General features: G+C 41.5%; 1 protein-coding gene across 2 annotated transcripts in view; it reads left to right on the forward strand.

Moving 5' to 3' along the window:
• The window catches only part of EBF2 (EBF transcription factor 2), a 186,886-nt gene that overhangs the window by 122,961 nt on the left and 45,925 nt on the right, over positions 1 to 18,000 (forward strand). For both annotated transcript variants that reach the window (XM_045774104.2, XM_045774105.2), the window contains exon 7: positions 7,709 to 7,790. In XM_045774104.2, coding sequence (XP_045630060.1) covers positions 7,709 to 7,790 — 82 coding nt within the window. The remainder of the gene's footprint in view (positions 1 to 7,708; positions 7,791 to 18,000) is intronic.

An 18,000-nucleotide genomic window follows, 5' to 3' on the forward strand; every position in this document is an offset into this window, starting at 1 on the left:
ACAAGGATCTTGACCCACCGTCAAGATCTGCTGTTCCTCTTTTCCTGCAATCTAATAGATTTAATGGCATCGTCTTTTTTTCTTTGGAAAATGTCTCTCCCTAAAAATCAAGGGAAGAGGTTTAATATTGGACAGAAACAATGCAGAGAGAACCAGATTTGAATTTATGGCAACTCCCTCTGGTATAATTTTGTTTGGAAAATGAGCCATTTTAAAAGGTGGTGGGGAAGAAGGGGCAGTGTAGGGGAGGGTGGCAGGAGCATGCCTAGCAAAAAGTGAGGGAGCGAACTTACTATGTCCCAGGTGTTTACCCAAACACTGCGTGGGTAACTAATCCTTACTAATGGCCTAGAGGATCATGTTACAGGAGGAAGAAACTAAAGGTCCCTAATTTTTACCCTAAATACTAAGCAAGCAAATAATAATAATTAATAATAATAATAATAGTAATGCAGAAGCCTCGTCATCATGTGGAAATGACTTGGTAGGGACGCCCCAATGAGCTGCCACCTAGAAGAATGCTGCCAAAGAAATTAACTTGCTGGTCTATTTAAAAATGTCCGAAGGAGGAGAGTCTCCTCTCTCCCTTGGGTAATGCTTTCAAAATTTAGCTTGGTGACTTGACTCTCAAAAAATGTTTTCCAAGACTTAATTCAACTTCTTAGGTTACACATTTGACTTCTAGCCTTTTTTCTCCGTCGTCTTGATGGACAAATGGCTTTGAATCTTCCTCATCCACTCAGGGCAATCTCTTGACATTCTTTTTGTAGAGGACTGCAACTCCTTGGGCCCTGTCGTCTTTGGACCAGGTGGGTTCTTGAGATGGTCTGTTCTCTGATATCTGATAGACTTGCTTATCTTCCTCCACACACTCCAAACTAGCCACCACATTTTTAGAGAATGCGGGCCCTGATAGGAATGATAGACATTTTTGTTTGCTTGCTTGTTTTGTTTTGCGACATGAAGAATGATTTCACTCTCATTTCCAGAGAATATGATGAAGGACGAGACATGCTCCCCCATGTGGATCAATGAGGCCGTAGCTCCCGAAACAAAGAGCTGCTTGGCATTGGTCCTACCTTTTTGTCCAAAAGAAGCATGGCCAAGCTCCCACCAGAGGAAGGTTCTCTTAAGAGTCAGACAAAGCAGAGTTCCCCTCCAAGCTCTTCCACTTGTTAGCTGTTTGACCTCGGGCAAGGAAGCTAACCTGTCTGAGTCTTGTGTATTTCCTCCATAAAATGGAGATGTTGATTCTCCTACCCTCAGAGGAGGGTGGATGAAACAAAATCCCACATGGCACATAATAAGAAGTCGAGGAAGGTGGGTTGTTTCTTTGTTGTTATTATAATCATCATCATAATTTGTCTTTTAGCCATTGGGAGTTAGAGACAGTGAGTGTAGTTGTAAGTAGGAAGATTTAGTGCTTCAAAATTTTCTGTAAACTTACATTTTTCGGATCTGAGATGGCCTTTCATTGACATAGTCTAAGTGAATAAGCTTTAATGGTCATAAAACTCTTCCATAGGAATGTCTGTGGAGATTAAAGATTCTGTGCCTACTCTGTTCATGTATTTATGTTTACATTTTAAGGGATTGTTTAAATAAATGGATTACATGGAAAATCAGCTTATAAAAATGAGTATTTGATTAAAGTCTAAAGAAGCCAGTCAGTCAAAATTTTTAAATTATCTCCCCTTTCCATGGATCTTCTTGATCCTTGTGCTGGCCATCATTTTACCAAGCAGATTGAAAGTATGAAGCATTCCCAGATGCCCCATTGTCACGTTTTTAAGGCGTAGCAAGAGCCAATGGGGTGTTTGACCTCCCAGAGTCTCTTAATTTTTGTGGACTTCAATGAGAGTCTTCACAAAGCCCTTAAAGCTTCAGGGCCCTTTCTTACTGGGGCTGACACCTAAACAATCAGTAAGGCGTATCATCTTCAACCCAAGCATGGGGCCCACTGCTGCCCTTCACCTTACTTTGGCTGCCTGGATTTGGAATCTGTTAGAGGCTTTTGGTAGAGGAAAATGTATTCTTTCTGTTGTAGGAAGGTTCAAAGGGGATATCACAGTTAAGACCTACATTAAAGCTGGAACATTATTATCATGTTTTTTACTGGTCTTAAGTGGAAACCCCACAGTTAGGGGTTTCCGTACCTTATAAAGCAGGGTGAGCTGCCATGTTGGCTGTCCTGAGTGAGAAAATGGCCCCAGGGGTGTAGCCATTCTGTGCGGGACCCCTCACTCTGCCTAGTCCCCATAGGATGTAAGCTTGACAGGGCCCTAGGAGAGGAGAGGCAGCTGCCCATTTCTTTCAAATATGATTTTATGATCCAGCCTATCCCGGATAGTTTTTAGAAATGATAATTTGATAGTTCTTAGAAATGGTATGAGTGTTTTAAGGGAAAGGAGTTATCTTTTTTTTCAGAGGCACACGCAAACAGTGGAAGCCAACTGTATTTTTATTTATTGGACTCTAGAAAAGGAGGGTTAGTAGTTAATCCAATAAAATGTGTCTTCCTCAAAAATCAATGGACTTAGGCCTTTAAACACCTACACGGTTTGTGAGGCTGTATCAAGTCTATATATGGCTCGGACTTCAGTGGGCCAGCCTGCTTATGTGACCATCACAGCAGAGAGAGAGAGACAGAGAGAGAGACAGAGAGATAGCACCCCCTGCTCTTGGCTTTTGGAGAGTATGGGGGTGTTCTCATCTTCATGGTGTGTAACATATGACCATGGCATTGCGGAAATTATTCCTACAGTAGGCAGAATTAGATTTTTTTTTAAGGGAATAAGTTTTAAAGTGAAAGGTATTTTACATATTATTTTGCATAGACTAAGGTTCTGCCTAATGGTAGCTGTTACTAGCGCTAAGTTCACATTCTTTGATACACATCCCTGTCTAATCTTTTTCTCAAAAGAATCTTTCATGCTTTCCCATAGTGCTTTCCTCAACACTTTTTGTATTGCAATTTTTTAGAAGGCACTATATCTTGGATTTCAAACGGGAGATGAATTGAATAACCTCTACCACAAATTTGGACAAAATTATGCTGGGTTTTGTACTAGTCAGATCATTGGTTATAATTTTGGAATTTGGCATGAATACTAAGTACTTGCCCTTCCTTTGATTTAGAGACAACCCCCCTCCCCACTTGCCCCACCTCTGGACCTTGACTTTGCTCCTTATCTGTGCAACTAGTTTGAATCTCAGATTCTGTTTGGGAAGGGCTCAGGACACGTCTAGACCCAATCTAGGAACTTTCATTCTATTCTTGAACAGTGCTGTGTGTTCCAATATTCCAGAGATTGGGAGAGAAAGAGATTTCTGGGTGGCTGGGCAGTCCCCAGAGATCTTAGACCCATATTCACGGGTCTTCAGATTCCTCTCAGAATCTGAAGAAGTGTATTTTGAATAGTTTGGTTGTGTGCTCCACGGGAGGAAAGATTTGGTCAATCTTATTTGCCATGGTGTCTGAACCTTCGTGGAACATACTATATACTTCATAATTGATCAAATGGGTAAATAAATGAATTCAGCAAGGATTTTCATTAGTAGGCATTTACTTCCATGCAACTATCTTTGACCTAGTGTTTTCCTCTTGGAATGCTATAGTCCTTTCACTCTTCAAGAAACCAGAATCCTTCACGTTGTTCTTTTTCTTTCCTTCCTCTCTCCCTCCCTCCCTCCTTCTCACCCTCCATCTCTCTTCTCTTCTTCCCTTTTCTTTCTTTCTTTCCTTCTTTCTTTCTTTCTTTCTTTCTTTCTTTCTTTCTTTCTTTCTTTCTTTCTTTCTTTCTTTCTTCTTTCTTTCAGACCATTTTCTGAAATTTTTAAAACAGCTATATTGAGATATAATTTACATAGTATAAAGGTCACTTATTTAAAGTGTACAGTTCAATGGCTTTTAATATATTCACAGAGTTGTGCAACTGTCACCACAATCTAATTGGTTCAGGAAACATAGACTGCCAGATAGAGCTTGCTGTGAGAAAGACCCAGGTTCAAATCCTTGTTTCTGCGATGTACAAACTGTGTGATCTTGGCAAAATTCTTAAATTTTTGGTGACTTTGTTCTTCCCAGCTGTGAAATGATTCATTAGTCATAAAGTTGTTGTAAGAAAAAAATGACACATTGTATGTGAAACACCTGCACCTAGCCTCAGGGTATGGCACAGAGTAGACACTTGGCAAACTTTTTTTCCTTCTCTTCTGTGACCCCTATACCATTCAGCGACTGGACCAAAACACAGGATGGTGAGCAGGGACAGAGATGGCTCTGATCGGTGATGTTCCTGAGCCACCTTCTCCTGCCTCAGAAGCATGTGGAAGGGAGCCTATAACAATGGTCACCCAACATTTTGCCTGTCAAGCCCCGGGGAACTGCCTGCTCTGACCAAGGCATCACCCAAGATGCCCCACTGTCCACCGATCAGCTGTCCCTGCTTATTTTTCCCCCACTATCTTTGACCTATCTCTCAGAAAACCCTGCACACACCCCACTTAGACTGCAGTAAATCGTGGTCTTTTTGTCTTCAGTGGTTTTTTCCGTCGGTGTAGCCATTTCTGGAGGGCTCTCAACTCCACATACTTTTCTTTGCCATCATAGAATATTAATGTTGGAAGAACCGTAGAGATAAGCCATTAAACCCAGTTGAACAAACTGAGGTCCAGAAAAGTGAGCTAACTTGGTTACATAGTTGGCGCAGGTCGAGACTAGAATACTGTCAGCATGTCATAAATATCTGTGCAATGAAGAAATGCCATTGGGTACATTACATCACCTCAGCTGACCTAGGAACCAGGTTGCAATGTGCTGGCTTGAGTTCACATTTTGATCCCACTTCTCCAGTCCTCTGTATCTAGAGAAAAGGATAACCCTGTCATTGTTGGTGTTCACTCCTAAGAAATGAAATCAGAAGGCTTGCAAAGTATACTGGGCTAAGTGGTTATAATATTTATGTAGTCAACACTGTTTGGAGAAAGTGGAAATAACAGCTTCCATCCTGATGAGAATCTGCACATTTGGTCTGAATCTTGCAATTCATTTGGGTTTCCCGTTTCTGAGTGCAGAGCGCTGACATTTTCCAGGCAGCCCTGGCTTCAGAGGGATCCGGACCCAGGGGATTTGTTCCCTGCAAGTCACCCTGTGGTTAATGGATGGTATAGTTAGTAAAGGGTTCTGTATCAAGCCCCTGAGCATGGTGGGTGGAGGGAGGTGGAAGACAGCAGTAAAAGGGAGAGAAAAAATTGGAGGTAGCAGTAAAACCCCAGGATTCCTTTAAATTAATTTTTAGGTTCACACAAAAACTATCCAGGCCGTAATTTCTGGAGCTAGCCATTTAGAAGCTGCTATGCCTTCTTTTAGGAAGCAATATACAATGTAAGAGAATTTTTCTCTCTCTCCCCACGTATCCCACCCTCCTCCACCCTTCTCCTCCCCTTTGTGAACAGAAGGTTATATGCTCAGTGTGCAGGGGCTGGGCACGTTACAGACTCAGATCCCACGCCAACAAAAGAGTCAAAACTTTCCATCCAAAGAATTGATAAGGGTCCTAACTGAAACTGAATCAAGCCTTTCAGCAGGCCCCTTGTTTCCCTAAATCAATTTGATTTCATGTAAACACGTATTTCTTCTGCACTTTTCCACCTACCACACCATGCATATAATAACGCCTTCTCAAACATTAATGTGTTCGCCAGATACATTTTAGAGAAAGGGTCGGGTAGGTAAGGGGAAGTATCACCCACAGAGAGTGCATTATAAGGAGCTCAGTCAAAGGAAAACTTTCCCCAAATCAAGCACTGGGAAGAAGAAGCACTCGATTTAGTTTAAGGAGGGGAAAAGGTGTAAATCACGCTTGGGGGTATTGGAGGGCAGATGTGGTGTGGGAGTGGGGGCTATTGTTTGGGAGGAGACTCAAGTGAGGAAAAAACAAGTTTTAAGCATATCATGAGAGCATCTCCGTGCATTGTGAGTGGCGGTAGCCGCCTCTCCTGTGAAAGTACAAGTGCGAGAACGTTTCCCCTTACAAAAATAAAATGTTTGCGTGCTGATCAACCTCTGATTGCTACCGGCAGACGTTTCACTGCACTTTAGGAAGCGAAGGCGGGTTGTGAATTTGAACGCTGCATAAAGCAGTGCGGAGCAAAAGGAAAAAAAAAAAAAGGCAGCATGGAGCATTTTGTCTGTCCTGTCACTCTGGACGTAGCTCGGGCAAAGACCCTGATACCTTCACGGCACAAGAAGTCGTGCCTAACCTCCCGGCCCAGCCAAGATGAAGAGAGAGAAGTGAAAAGCAGATGTTATAACATCATGCAAAAATTTTAGCTGTTATTTCCAAATTCACACCCCACCTTTATTCATAGATAGGGGTCAGGGGCACTTGGCCAAATATTTTTTAGCAAATCTAGAGTAAAAGAGACTGAAATACAGAAACCAGTTTGAAGAACACGGTTCCCATTCTCTCCTCCTTGATCATTCACTGTTTATCTTTCCATCAGGTTTTTTTTTTTTAAGTGCTAAATACAATTAACTGGAGCGCTCTCTAATTCTTTTGTGTGATTCTTAAAAAAATAAAAATAAACAGAAGGTCACCATGAGAGCATCTCACCAGCCATTGCTTTAAAATAGAATTTTTGGAAGCATTGTTGATTTCTACTTATTTTTGTTGGTAAATCCTGGGGAAAAAATGTATATCTTTTCCTTTAAAGTTCTAATTCAAGGCATGGATGTGAGAGTTCTGGAGGGACTTTGGGACTGCGGTAAAATTTCGTTGTCATAGTAACAGAAAGGGAAATAGGCCTAGCTCACCTGGGACTTTAACACTGCAAAAGCTGGATTTTTTTTTTTTTTAAGGAAAAGGACTCTGCAAGTGAGATAAATGAAAAACTTATTGTGTTTTGAAACAAAATCCTATGCCTTAAAATAGGTAAATGGCTGAAAAGGCCACCTCTGCCATTTTTCTGGTTCGATGTAGTTGTCTGATTAAAGATGCCTGATTTTAAAATTGCACAAATAGTTTATTTCAGAGACGGTTGGCTTAAAAATGTTCCTTACGATGAATAACCTTAGACCATGATTCAGTGCCTTTGTATTTTCCCGGATAATCTCCAGAAGGTCTGAGAGGACATTCACACTTGTTATTAGTCACAAAAACCCTAGTGTGTCCCTGCACACGGACCTGCCTTTGGATGGCAGCGTACCATTTTCTGATTTTATATACATTGGTTAAAAAGATCAGGGGCCCTTTGTGTGTGAGGGTACACGTGTGAGGTGTGTGAGCACGGAGGTGTGTGTGACCAGCTGAAAGCCACATGCGTGAGAAACCCTGGGATTCTGGGTGAAGTCATGCCATTTTTTACCCCGGAGCAAGACGTTTTTGCACGGCAGGCGTCACTGCTGCTTTGGAAGCCTGAGTTTTGGGAGACAGAGTGCCCTTGCAACTCCGGGGCAGGTATACACACCAGAGCCCAGCTTGTGAACCGCTTCACAATCCTCAACCCCGCTGGAGCCGCGTGTGATCGCAAACATCCAAATTTGCAAATTGCAGGGGGTCAGCGGTGTTCCTTCCCAGGCGGGGCCGGCTGAAATTCCCCAGACGTGAAATACAATCCCTTTCAAATCAAATCTAATATAATGCAGATCTATTTTCTCTTAAAAAATGTTTACTCCAAAATGTAACACATTGCTCTCTCTTCACAGATTCTTTCTAAAATTTTTCCTCAAGTGCAATCAGAATTGTTTGAAAACAGCAGGAAACCCGAGGGACATGAGAAGGTTTCAGGTAAGGGGCCTGCAGTTCTCCCCTGTTAAATCGGTCATCCTGTTTTCTCTCTCTTGAGCACTTTCTTTCTTTTTCTTTTCTTTCCTTTTTTTTTTCCTTAGAAAACATTACTCACCGATGCTGCTAACGTTAAAGATAACTGTGAATGATAACCCTCATCTGATAGCATTGAGGGTTTCTGCAGTTTGTACTGTTTAGGCCTTTCGCCTCTGTGGCCAAGGCCCCCGGGGAGGGGCACCAACCCAGGCTGGAGATTTGATTTTAAGCCCTCAGGCTGCCCTTCGCACACACAGCTGCCCACAGCAGGAACCGTGTTCTTGATATTCATCCACCTTGGGATTTTTCAAAGCAGCTTCTCTGTGCTTTCTGTAAGCAACAGCCTCTTCCCTTCCTTTCCCACTGATTAACTATTCAGTGGTCTCTGTCGGAGTCTTTGGGAAAGCAGCAGCCCAAACAGCCGTGGTCACTTTAAGATCGCAGCATGACAACAAGACCCACGGGACAGTGACCCAGCTGCCTGGCAGTTAAATCGGCCACCGGTTTCATCACCCTTGCCACTGATGTACTGAGGATACGAGCTAATAAAAACACAGAGAGAGGCAAAGTGTGTCAGGTTGGAGATGAGAGGAAGTGCAGTCCCCCTTGGCCCCCTGCCTTAATCTTTGAAGGACCCATATTTAATCCACCAAAAGGCTTTCCTGCCATTCATACACCCTGTCGAAATATAGAGCGCTCCCTTCCCCATAGAAACACGGAAAACACGTTAAACAATAGCATTCAAGCTTGAGACTTAAAAAAAAAAAAAAAAGTCTGACAGCCATGGGAGGGATGGGGATTATTAGACTGCTGTTTTAGGTGAGAACAGTGAGGTTCCAGGGGGTTTGGTAACTTGCCTCAAATCGCAGGAAGGATGCGGTGGAACCAGGAACGAGGAGGGTCGGTCTGGTCAAATCCCTTCCGCCAGACCACGAGTTTGCACCGTGGTCAGCTGCTAAGTGGATGCCTTGCTGCTGACTTTTTGAAATTCTTCTTCATTTCTGAGCCAGGGGTCACACATACTCATTTTGTGCGGGACTGCCCAAGTAATGGCGCTGCTCCCGCCTGTCACCAGAGAGTTTCTGGGGCGTAGGAACAGAGTCCTTCAGGAGTTCATGGGACAGATGGGTGCACACAAGGCGAGAAGACTACTTTGCAAAAAAAAAAAAAAAATTCTTGTCTTTTTTTTTTTTTGTTCCCCTACCGAGTCATGGTCATCAAACAGTCTTGCTGGCACTGGGATATTTTTGGTTAGTTATTTAACACGATTACCAGCCTCTCTTAAAAAAGTCACAGCCCTCCTCTCCGTCATACAAATTTTCCCCTGCTGTATGGAGTGAAGACAAACAGAAATAAAATGAGCTTTCTTGGGGACCACGCAGGAGCACTGTACGGGGTGGAAGTTGATGGTGTTCTGTGTTCCAAATGCAAACGTAAATAATTTCAGTCCAAAAAAGTACAAGATTCAAAGGGATTCCAGAGTATCTTGAGGGCCAAAGCTTGGCTTTCACTTCCTGAAGAAACAGAGGTAGGAAGAGGGGTTGGCCGTTTGGAATCCTATCCCCCTATTTTCTACCATCACTTCCAAAGAGTTTTTAAATTTGAGAACACTCTCATCAATTTGAGGAGGCTTTTAACAGAATGTCTTGTCATTTTATTTTTCTCAAGTTTTGGAAGTGTACTCACGAAGCACACGCATGCTCTATTTCCTAAACTTCTTCCCTTATTTACTAAGTGAAGGTTTCAGTGTGCCTGAGCTTTTAACAGGGTTAGAATAAATATTGCTGATCTCAAAATGATGGGAGATTCTCATCCAATGTGAAAATATCTGACTTCTGCAAAGAAAGGGATAGGTTTTTTTTTTTTTTTTTTTTTTTTTTTTTTTAGTTTGTGGATTCTAATTGTCTTATTTTGGGCGTAGAGCTAAAATTAATTGGCAATTTTTTGGGTATTTTTCATTGAGATAAGATTCATATAACATGTCGTTCATCATTTTAATAATTTTGAATTGTGCAATTCAGTGCCTTTAGTATATTCACAAGGTTGTGCAACCATCACCACTATACAATTCCAGAACATTTTCATCATCCCCAAATGAAACCCCATACCTCCCAATTCCCTTTTTTCCCCACCCACTGACAACCATGAACCCACTTTCTGTCTCTATGGATGTTGCTCTTTGGGACATTTCATAAAATTGGAATGAGCAACATGTAGCTTTTTGTGTCTGGTTTCTTTCACTTAGCCTCATGTTTTCAGGTTCATCCACGTTGTAGCAGGTGTGAGCACTTCATTCCTTTTAATGGCTGAATAATATTCCACTGTAAAAATGTACCACATTTGGTTTATCTGTACATCAGTTGACGGACTCTTGGGTTGTTTCTACTTTTAGGCTTTTATAAATAAGGCTGCTATGAACATTTGTGTACAAGTTTTTTGGTGTGTGAACATATGTTTTCAGTTCTCTTGAGTATATATCTAAGAGTAGAATTTCTGAGGCATATGTTAACTCTATCTTTAGCTTTTTGAGGAACTGCCGAACTGTTTTTCACAGTGGCTGCATCATTTCATATTCCCACCAGTAATGTATGAAGGTTCCAATTTCCCCATATCTTTGCCAACACTTGTTATTTTCTTTCTTTCTTTCTTTCTTTCTTTCTTTCTTTCTTTCTTTCTTTCTTTCTTTCTTTCTTTCTTTCTTTCTTTCTTTCTTTGTTTTTGTTTTAAATTCTACCCATTCTATGAGTGTGAAGGGGTATCTCATTGTGGTTTTGATTTGTCTTTCCCTAATGATGTGGAGCATTTTTTTTAATGTGCTTATTCGTCATTTATTTGTATATCTTCTTTGGAGAAATGTTCGTTTGAATCCTCTGTCCATTTTTAAATTGGGTTATGTGTCTTTTTATTGTTGAGTTGTAGTTTTTTTATGTATTCGGGATACCAGGCCCTTTCTTATCAGATAAGCGATTTGTAAGTATTTTTTTCCTATTCCATGACTGTCTTTTCACTTTCTTGATAGTGCCCTTTGATGTACAAAATAATTGATAATTTTTATACTGTGCTCAGATTTTATTAAGAGTATAACCTTCAGGGGGCACCTGGGTGGCACAGCGGTTAAGCGTCTGCCTTCGGCTCAGGGCGTGATCCCGGCGTTATGGGATCGAGCCCCACATCAGGCTCCTCCGCTATGAGCCTGCTTCTTCCTCTCCCACTCCCCCTGCTTGTGTTCCCTCTCTTGCTGGCTGTCTCTATCTCTGTCAAATAAATAAATAAAATCTTTAAAAAAAAAAAAGAGTATAACCTTCAATGAATGCTCTTTACCTGGAGAAGGCTACTATGGAGAAAGCCTTGACTACATGCTATAATGGTCAAGTGAGAAACTTGGATCAAGTTCAAAATATGAAACCAAACCAGAGATTGTAGGTAATCATGGGGGTGAGGGGGTCTGAAGGAATGGTAACTTAGGTATTTCTGAAATACATATCTTATTCAGAATGACAAAGGTAATACTTTTAAACTTCATAGACAGTTACTTCATTCCTGTATTTTGTTATATGATCAATCAAACATATTTAAGCTGAAGCATTCTTTTGTGGAGATTTGCTCTGAATAGAATAGAAATATGAAATTTTTCTTACCAAATCATGAAGCCAACCAAACTCCCTCTTCTCTCCCACCTCTCTTCTTTCCCCTGTCCCCAAAATGGTCGTGGAACTTGGATTCTTTTTCCCAAAATGACCAAATGAGAACAAAATCATTATATTAATTTTTTTTTTGTAGCCTGAAACAAACCTCTCTTTAATGCAGTTCAAGTTCTGAGTATCTCGGACATATATAAATACATATGTCTGTTTATCAAAACACAATAGGTTTAATCTTCTTTGGCTCAGATCCTTTTGAGAATTTGGTAAAAGCTATAGATTCTGTTGCCACAAAAAGCTATGTTTAAACCAAGTTTTGCTTAAAATGTCAGGTGTTCCCACATCTCTTAGTGTTCCATGGTCCCCTGACCTAAAGAAATGAAATTCATCTGCTAAATGGGCATCCTCCATGTAACTTAACCCTTACAAAGGGGACCTGTTGCCTTGGGGGTTCCCTGATAATCTTCCTGCTTTCTTATAAATGCCATCTGTTCCCAGGTGACTCCTGGACCCATATCCTCAGCCCTCACCCTTCTCCAGAGCTGCAGAAATACTTTTCTACCTTCTTCCTGGGCATCTTCCCTTGGCTTGCTAATGAGCACATGTTCACAGCAGAATTCAATACTTACTCTCTGGATCCGTGCCTTCCTCATTCATTGGGGAAATGTCACTTTCTTCTCCTAAGTATCTGCTAAATCGATCTCTTCTCCTGAACACAACTGCAATGGGTCCCTGCTTCTACTCCTTCCTTGTCCAGTCCTAAAGCTCAGATTTTGAAAGGCATGGATGATTAGTATCTTCATACCAGGCACATCCCTGGATGTTTCCATAGATCTACTACTCACTAGGCACACCTCACTGATTTCTATTACATGGAATATTACTTTAACCTTTCTACACGTTTGCCCCTCTGCCTGAGAAACCTTCACCGCTCTCCAATTTTTTATTTCTACTCATGCTTCAAAACTATACCTGAATGGCATCTCTTTTGTGAGGTATTTTCTGACTCTCTCTGACAGACTCATTGGCTCCTTCTTCTGTGGCATCATTCCATTCTCTACACGCTGCTACTACACCATTGATCACATTATCTTGCAATTGTTCATCTAAGAGACTGTGCTGCTTGAGCGTAACGGATTTTTTTTTTAATTTTTATATTTCTCCCCAATGCCTACCGCAATACTGACCACTGTTCAGAGCTCCATAAATTGTTATTAAATAAATTTTTTAAGAGAGAGAAGGGAAAAAAGGGAAGGAAGAAAGGGAAAAAAGAAAAGATTTTTGTGGTCCCCAAAGTATCTACATCCATGGGCCATATATGCAGATCATTTCTGCCCTTCTTGAAATGGAACAATTGGGTGAAACACCCAGATTAACAGCTCAGTGAAGGAAAAGAAAGAGATTTATGTCTAGTGGAAGCCAACAGGCCTATTAAGACACAATGAACCCATTCTTTATTTCTCTACATTGTGGGGAAGTTGAAAAACCTGGAAGGAAATCAAACCAAGACAAGGAGAAGTCAAACATGTTGTCATCTCCCACACTCAGATTCTAAAATACAGAAGTTGGTAACAATTAGGGCAGTTGTTGCCAGCTCATTCTCAGAGATGGGCTGACTGGGTCTGCTCCAAGTCACTGTGAAAACATAGATGTGATCATTCATTTATTCACCCACCCAACCGATATTATTGAGGACATTCAGTGTGCCAGGAACTATCCTAGGTGCTAGAGAGACATCAACAAGCAAAACAGATACAATTCACTGCCCATGAGGGACTTATCTCCCAGAGGGAGAATATGACAAATGAGTGACTCACATAGCTTAGCTCTGCCTCTCTGTGGTCTTCAAGTGACCTTCCTGGAAGCACGGGGCCCAGCACGGTGCTAGTGAGCTCTGTGCTGACTGCCAAAACTCAGTGGTGTGGTCCCTGGCAGCTGAGGTAGAATCTAAGGGACACCTTCCATTATAATAATAGTAAGTGTGGATGCTCTTCCCAATGGTTTTCAAAGTTTTCCATGGTATCAGCTATGACAGGACACTAATGTCAACAGATCAATAACTTAGTTGATACTGAGAACATTAAAGACCTGGGTGCCAGTTATTTCCCCTTGCCTCAAGAGGACTCTGTTCTAAACAGGCATGATCACTGTAGAGGCTTGGGGTATTTTCTACCATATGGGTAAGCACTAGTTGCCCATTAGTCATTCTAGAGTTAGGAGCATGCGCCTTGACATATCTCTAACCCTAGACTAATTTTAAATGAGCTCCTTTATTCATAAACTTACAGCTTTCAGGTAGTTAGGATACAGATTCTTACCATCATTTGCTGAACTTTTCTGAGTGACTTTTGTGTGTCTCAAGTTCACCCCTAAATTATTCCATTTTTAGATTAGGTCCACCAACATCATCATTTTTTTATACACTTATTCTAGGGAGAGGACTGAGAAATATATCCAGACAGGTCTTGTCATCTGTTGGCTCAAGACATAAAAGGTCAAGATATATGGGGGGCAAATGCATACATTTGCAATGAAAGAAAAGTTATCTCGGGAGCCAGACTGGGAAGGACATCAGGGCTGAGTTGATTCCTGTGTATAGGGATCTTCACACGCCCCCAGGATGGGACTGCCAGAAGGGGATTTTGAGGGTCCTTGGTGGGGGTGTGGGAAAGGGTTGTGCCCTGGAAGGACACACCTAGCAGGCATGGTGGCGGGGAGAAGGGAATGGAAGATGCAAAGATCTCTATCAGGATGAAGAAAGGAAGTGAGGCCATGTGAGCATCAATGGCATTACTGGGGTAGCTGGATAATGTGAGAGGTCTAGGGCCTGGATGCAGCCACTGCACAGGAACAATGGGGAAATTAATGTGGATGACAAAGACACCCACTCCACACAGCTGGGCGTTAGCCACTAGTCTGTTTGACTGAACGATGCAGGAGCAAGGGGCAGGGCTACTCATGTCTTGGAACAGGGCCAAGATCCATCCAACAAACCCTTATGATTTCTTAAACCCCCAGTTCTTATATAAAACTTTTTAATGGCACCACCATCTATTTTCCTTAAATAAAAAATGTTGAATGTTTCTCTCACACCCATTGAAGAGGGAAACGAGAGTTTAAATTAACTCCAAATGGTAAAAATTTAATACAGCTCCAGCTGCCTGCAGGTTTCTTCAGTTCAAATCTTTCAATTCAAGAGCTACTCCAGCTGCTCTGTGATCTCATGCACCATTTGAAGGTTGCTGTGCTACCGAGCAGCAGTTTTAAAGCTCATAATGAAAATCACTTGACTTACGGCCTCTCTAATCAACAGGTGAGTCTATTATCTTGTGGTAATACAATCCAGATAGTCTGAGAAATAATAATTATCTATTTGGAGTCAGAAAAAAGCAAAAAAACAAAAACAAACCTCTGGGGGTCTGAGGATAGTTCCCTCAGTCCAGTGCTTTAAGCTTGGGGAAGGCTTTCTGTGCGTTACTTCAAGCTTTTCTCTTCTCACAGGATACCCTTCTGCCACCACCACTCCACGCCTTTTGGCATCTCAAATGGGGACAAGAATCAGGGTGATAAAAAATTTTAACCAACCCACATAGAGAATGTGTTTTGAGTTATTCATGGGAGAAAAGAGAGAGAAGTGACAGCAAGTAGCTGCCTGTGTAACTCTTGGTAAAGGGCATGTGAGATTTCAGGTAGGTGGAAGCAAAGCTTAAATGCTCAAACATTTTAGGAGAATCAAATTTGGGTGCTCAAACCTACCTCTGAACACATTCTGGAACAATCGGATGCAGAACTTCCTGGAAAGCAAAGCTTTCTTAGTTTTGCAATAGGTACACAGATTTTGTAGCTGCGTATGGGGACTACATGCTCCTGGTTTTTGATAAACGACAGGTGATTCATGAGGTCCTGGGGGGGGGGCGGAGTTTGGTGGAAGAGAATGGCCCAGCCAAGTCAAGAACTGCATCAAATATGTTAAGGCTCCCCTGTGGCTCTCAAAATGTTTGCTAGTAAAATGCCCTTGACCATAACCATTCCACCTGGCATATGTTTTAGATGGGAAAAGCAATGGGTTCAATGGAGTAAAATGAGGTAGGGTAGATGTAGCCAGTGTCTGTGACCTTTGAGATGGGGGAAATTTAGTTGTAAAGCAGGCTCCCTGATGACATGAGAGGCTCGTTGAAAAAAATTGCCACTTGATTTTTGTACACGTTCAATTGGTCTTTAAAAAACAAGCTCTTAAAAGATGGCCATCTTAGGCCAGATTTTCAAAATGTGCCAGTGGAAACAGTCTTCAGCATATTACTGCGCTTATGCCAATTAGATTTTATTTTTTAAATGCCAGAAGAATGATTTCAGTGACCTTGAGTTGTGTAACAAAACTTTTTCAACTCTATAAGGCTCTCTCAAATCTCATTTCCTTGATGAAAATGGTGGTCACCACCTTCATTTCAGGTTCATTTTTCTCACCTTTGGGCTCCTGGAGTATACGGTGGCCACATAATTTTAGTCCTCAATTATGCATTGCTATGTAGTCATCTCTTCTGATTATGTCTACTGTTTGTTATGCTTCATCAGCTCCCTGGTAAGCTCCTTGAAGTCGTGACAATGTTTTCTGTAAGTCTCCATTCCACATAGCAGTAGAGTGTCACTGGAAATGTCATGGGGAGTGTCAAAAACCACCTTTGACTAATCTAAACATAGGGCGGCCTTCTTACTTAAGAAAGTGTCTTCTCGGGAATTATGTCATTAATGCCACCATCCCCCCTCCCTTGGTGTGAGCAGCCCCACAATGCCCCACATCTGTCTCAACAGCAATCAACTTTGTGTTCTCCCGTATGACACTTGATCCTTAACCGAATAGAAAATTTAGCCTTAGGGAATATGAAACAACAGTGATTGCTAAGAATTCTGGGAATTCCTTAAAAAAAAAAAAAGATGACAAAATCCATACTTGTGGGGTAGGTGTTTAAAGGTAATTTTGGAGACTCTGGAGTCCAGTAACAAAGAAGAATCTAGGCTTTAAATCTGGTTTGAAAATACGATGTGTGCCAAGAATAAAGTGGTAGGGAGAAACAATTTGCAGTAGCCAATTGTTTGTTGTTAGCCTGGGTTGAATTAATGGAGGCTTAGACAAAATTGTTTCATCAGAGTCGCTTTGCCAAATGTGAAAATTAGCCAGTGTATAAAAACACCAACGGAGTCTTTTTCCCTCATGATATGGACTCCAGACTTGGTTGCCCACCACAACCAGAAGTCTGTCTTGCTTTTCTCTGTCCCTTTAATGGTCTCTATGTCTCTTTCCTCCTACCACAGGTGGAAAATAAAATCCCACATAATAGTTACGCTTTGGGAAAGCTGAAATAACATATATAGCAACTGAACAGTTATAAGGGAAAAGCACATCATGAATTTAATTCCATTTCCAGATGTAAAATGTCATAAAGAATTTTTTCTCCATACTTGGCAAAATAACAGGAATTTTCGAGACCATTTTATTTAGCTTGGTGGATGCGTGTTTGTGGGTAGGTATCAGAGAGTCTTCCACCTCAAGTGTGCCCTAAATGCTACATATCTGGGCTTTACTGCGATTAAACTACCAAAGGCCCCATGTTCAGCTAGAAGGTACACTACCCTCATTGAAATGGAGGGGAAATGGGTCCGACAAATGGTAGAATTTGGTGTTTTCAAAGCAAGAACTCTGATGTGTATGGGGAGGTTTCTAACCCAGTATAATTATTCTCTCGTGACTATAGACACCAGGATTCTCATCTGTTTCAAAGAACAGATCATGTAGTCATTCCACACATTTTTCATTCTGACTTCTCTTTTTCCTACACTCTTCTATGTGAGACGTAAGGCCTTTGTAGGAACACCTGGGTGTGAGCTGAGACAGGCTGGCAGTAGACTCCAAGCTGGTCATTCCTCTGACTTAAGTAAATCAACCAAATCATACAGTTATAGCTTGGAGAAGGAGAGATGTTAAAAAAAAAAATAGAAGTGTGATGTTCCAACAAAGCCAAAGACATTTCAGAGTGAGACATAAAAATGCCCCGTGTGTGGGAGTAAGTCAAGTTGGTAAGGGTTCCCATGCTGCATGCTATCATTCCGATACCAAAGGAGCTGTTCCTCTGTTGGAAACCTGGTTGTACAGATTAACGGATGTGCCCACCTAAGGAGTAACTCCCACCGTGGCCTTGTATAGGCAGGAAAGAGCTCTTTACAACTCAGCTCCTGCTTTGTATAAATTATTAGAGTGAGGGACATGGGAGTACTTTTAGATAATGAGAAGAAAAAAAAATAATTTGAGCAAGCCAATCATTTTCTTGAGTACTTTTAGCAGATTGCTAACACAGTTCTTCAAACTGTCTTGTATTTTTCAAGGGGAGCTACAGACTTTTTCTTCATGTAGCTAAAACTGCCATTGAATCGGATGATTCTGAATGGAACCCACACTGCCACTCTCCAGTTGCTCTGTGTTTAAATTCACTAAAAATTAGAGATCACACAAAGCAAAGGAAGGAATTGCAAAAACTGAA

The sequence above is a fragment of the Ursus americanus genome, chromosome 13, assembly GCF_024610735.1.
Source record: "Ursus americanus isolate L20-20 chromosome 13, mUrsAme1.1.p, whole genome shotgun sequence".
Taxonomy (NCBI): Eukaryota; Metazoa; Chordata; class Mammalia; order Carnivora; family Ursidae; genus Ursus; species Ursus americanus.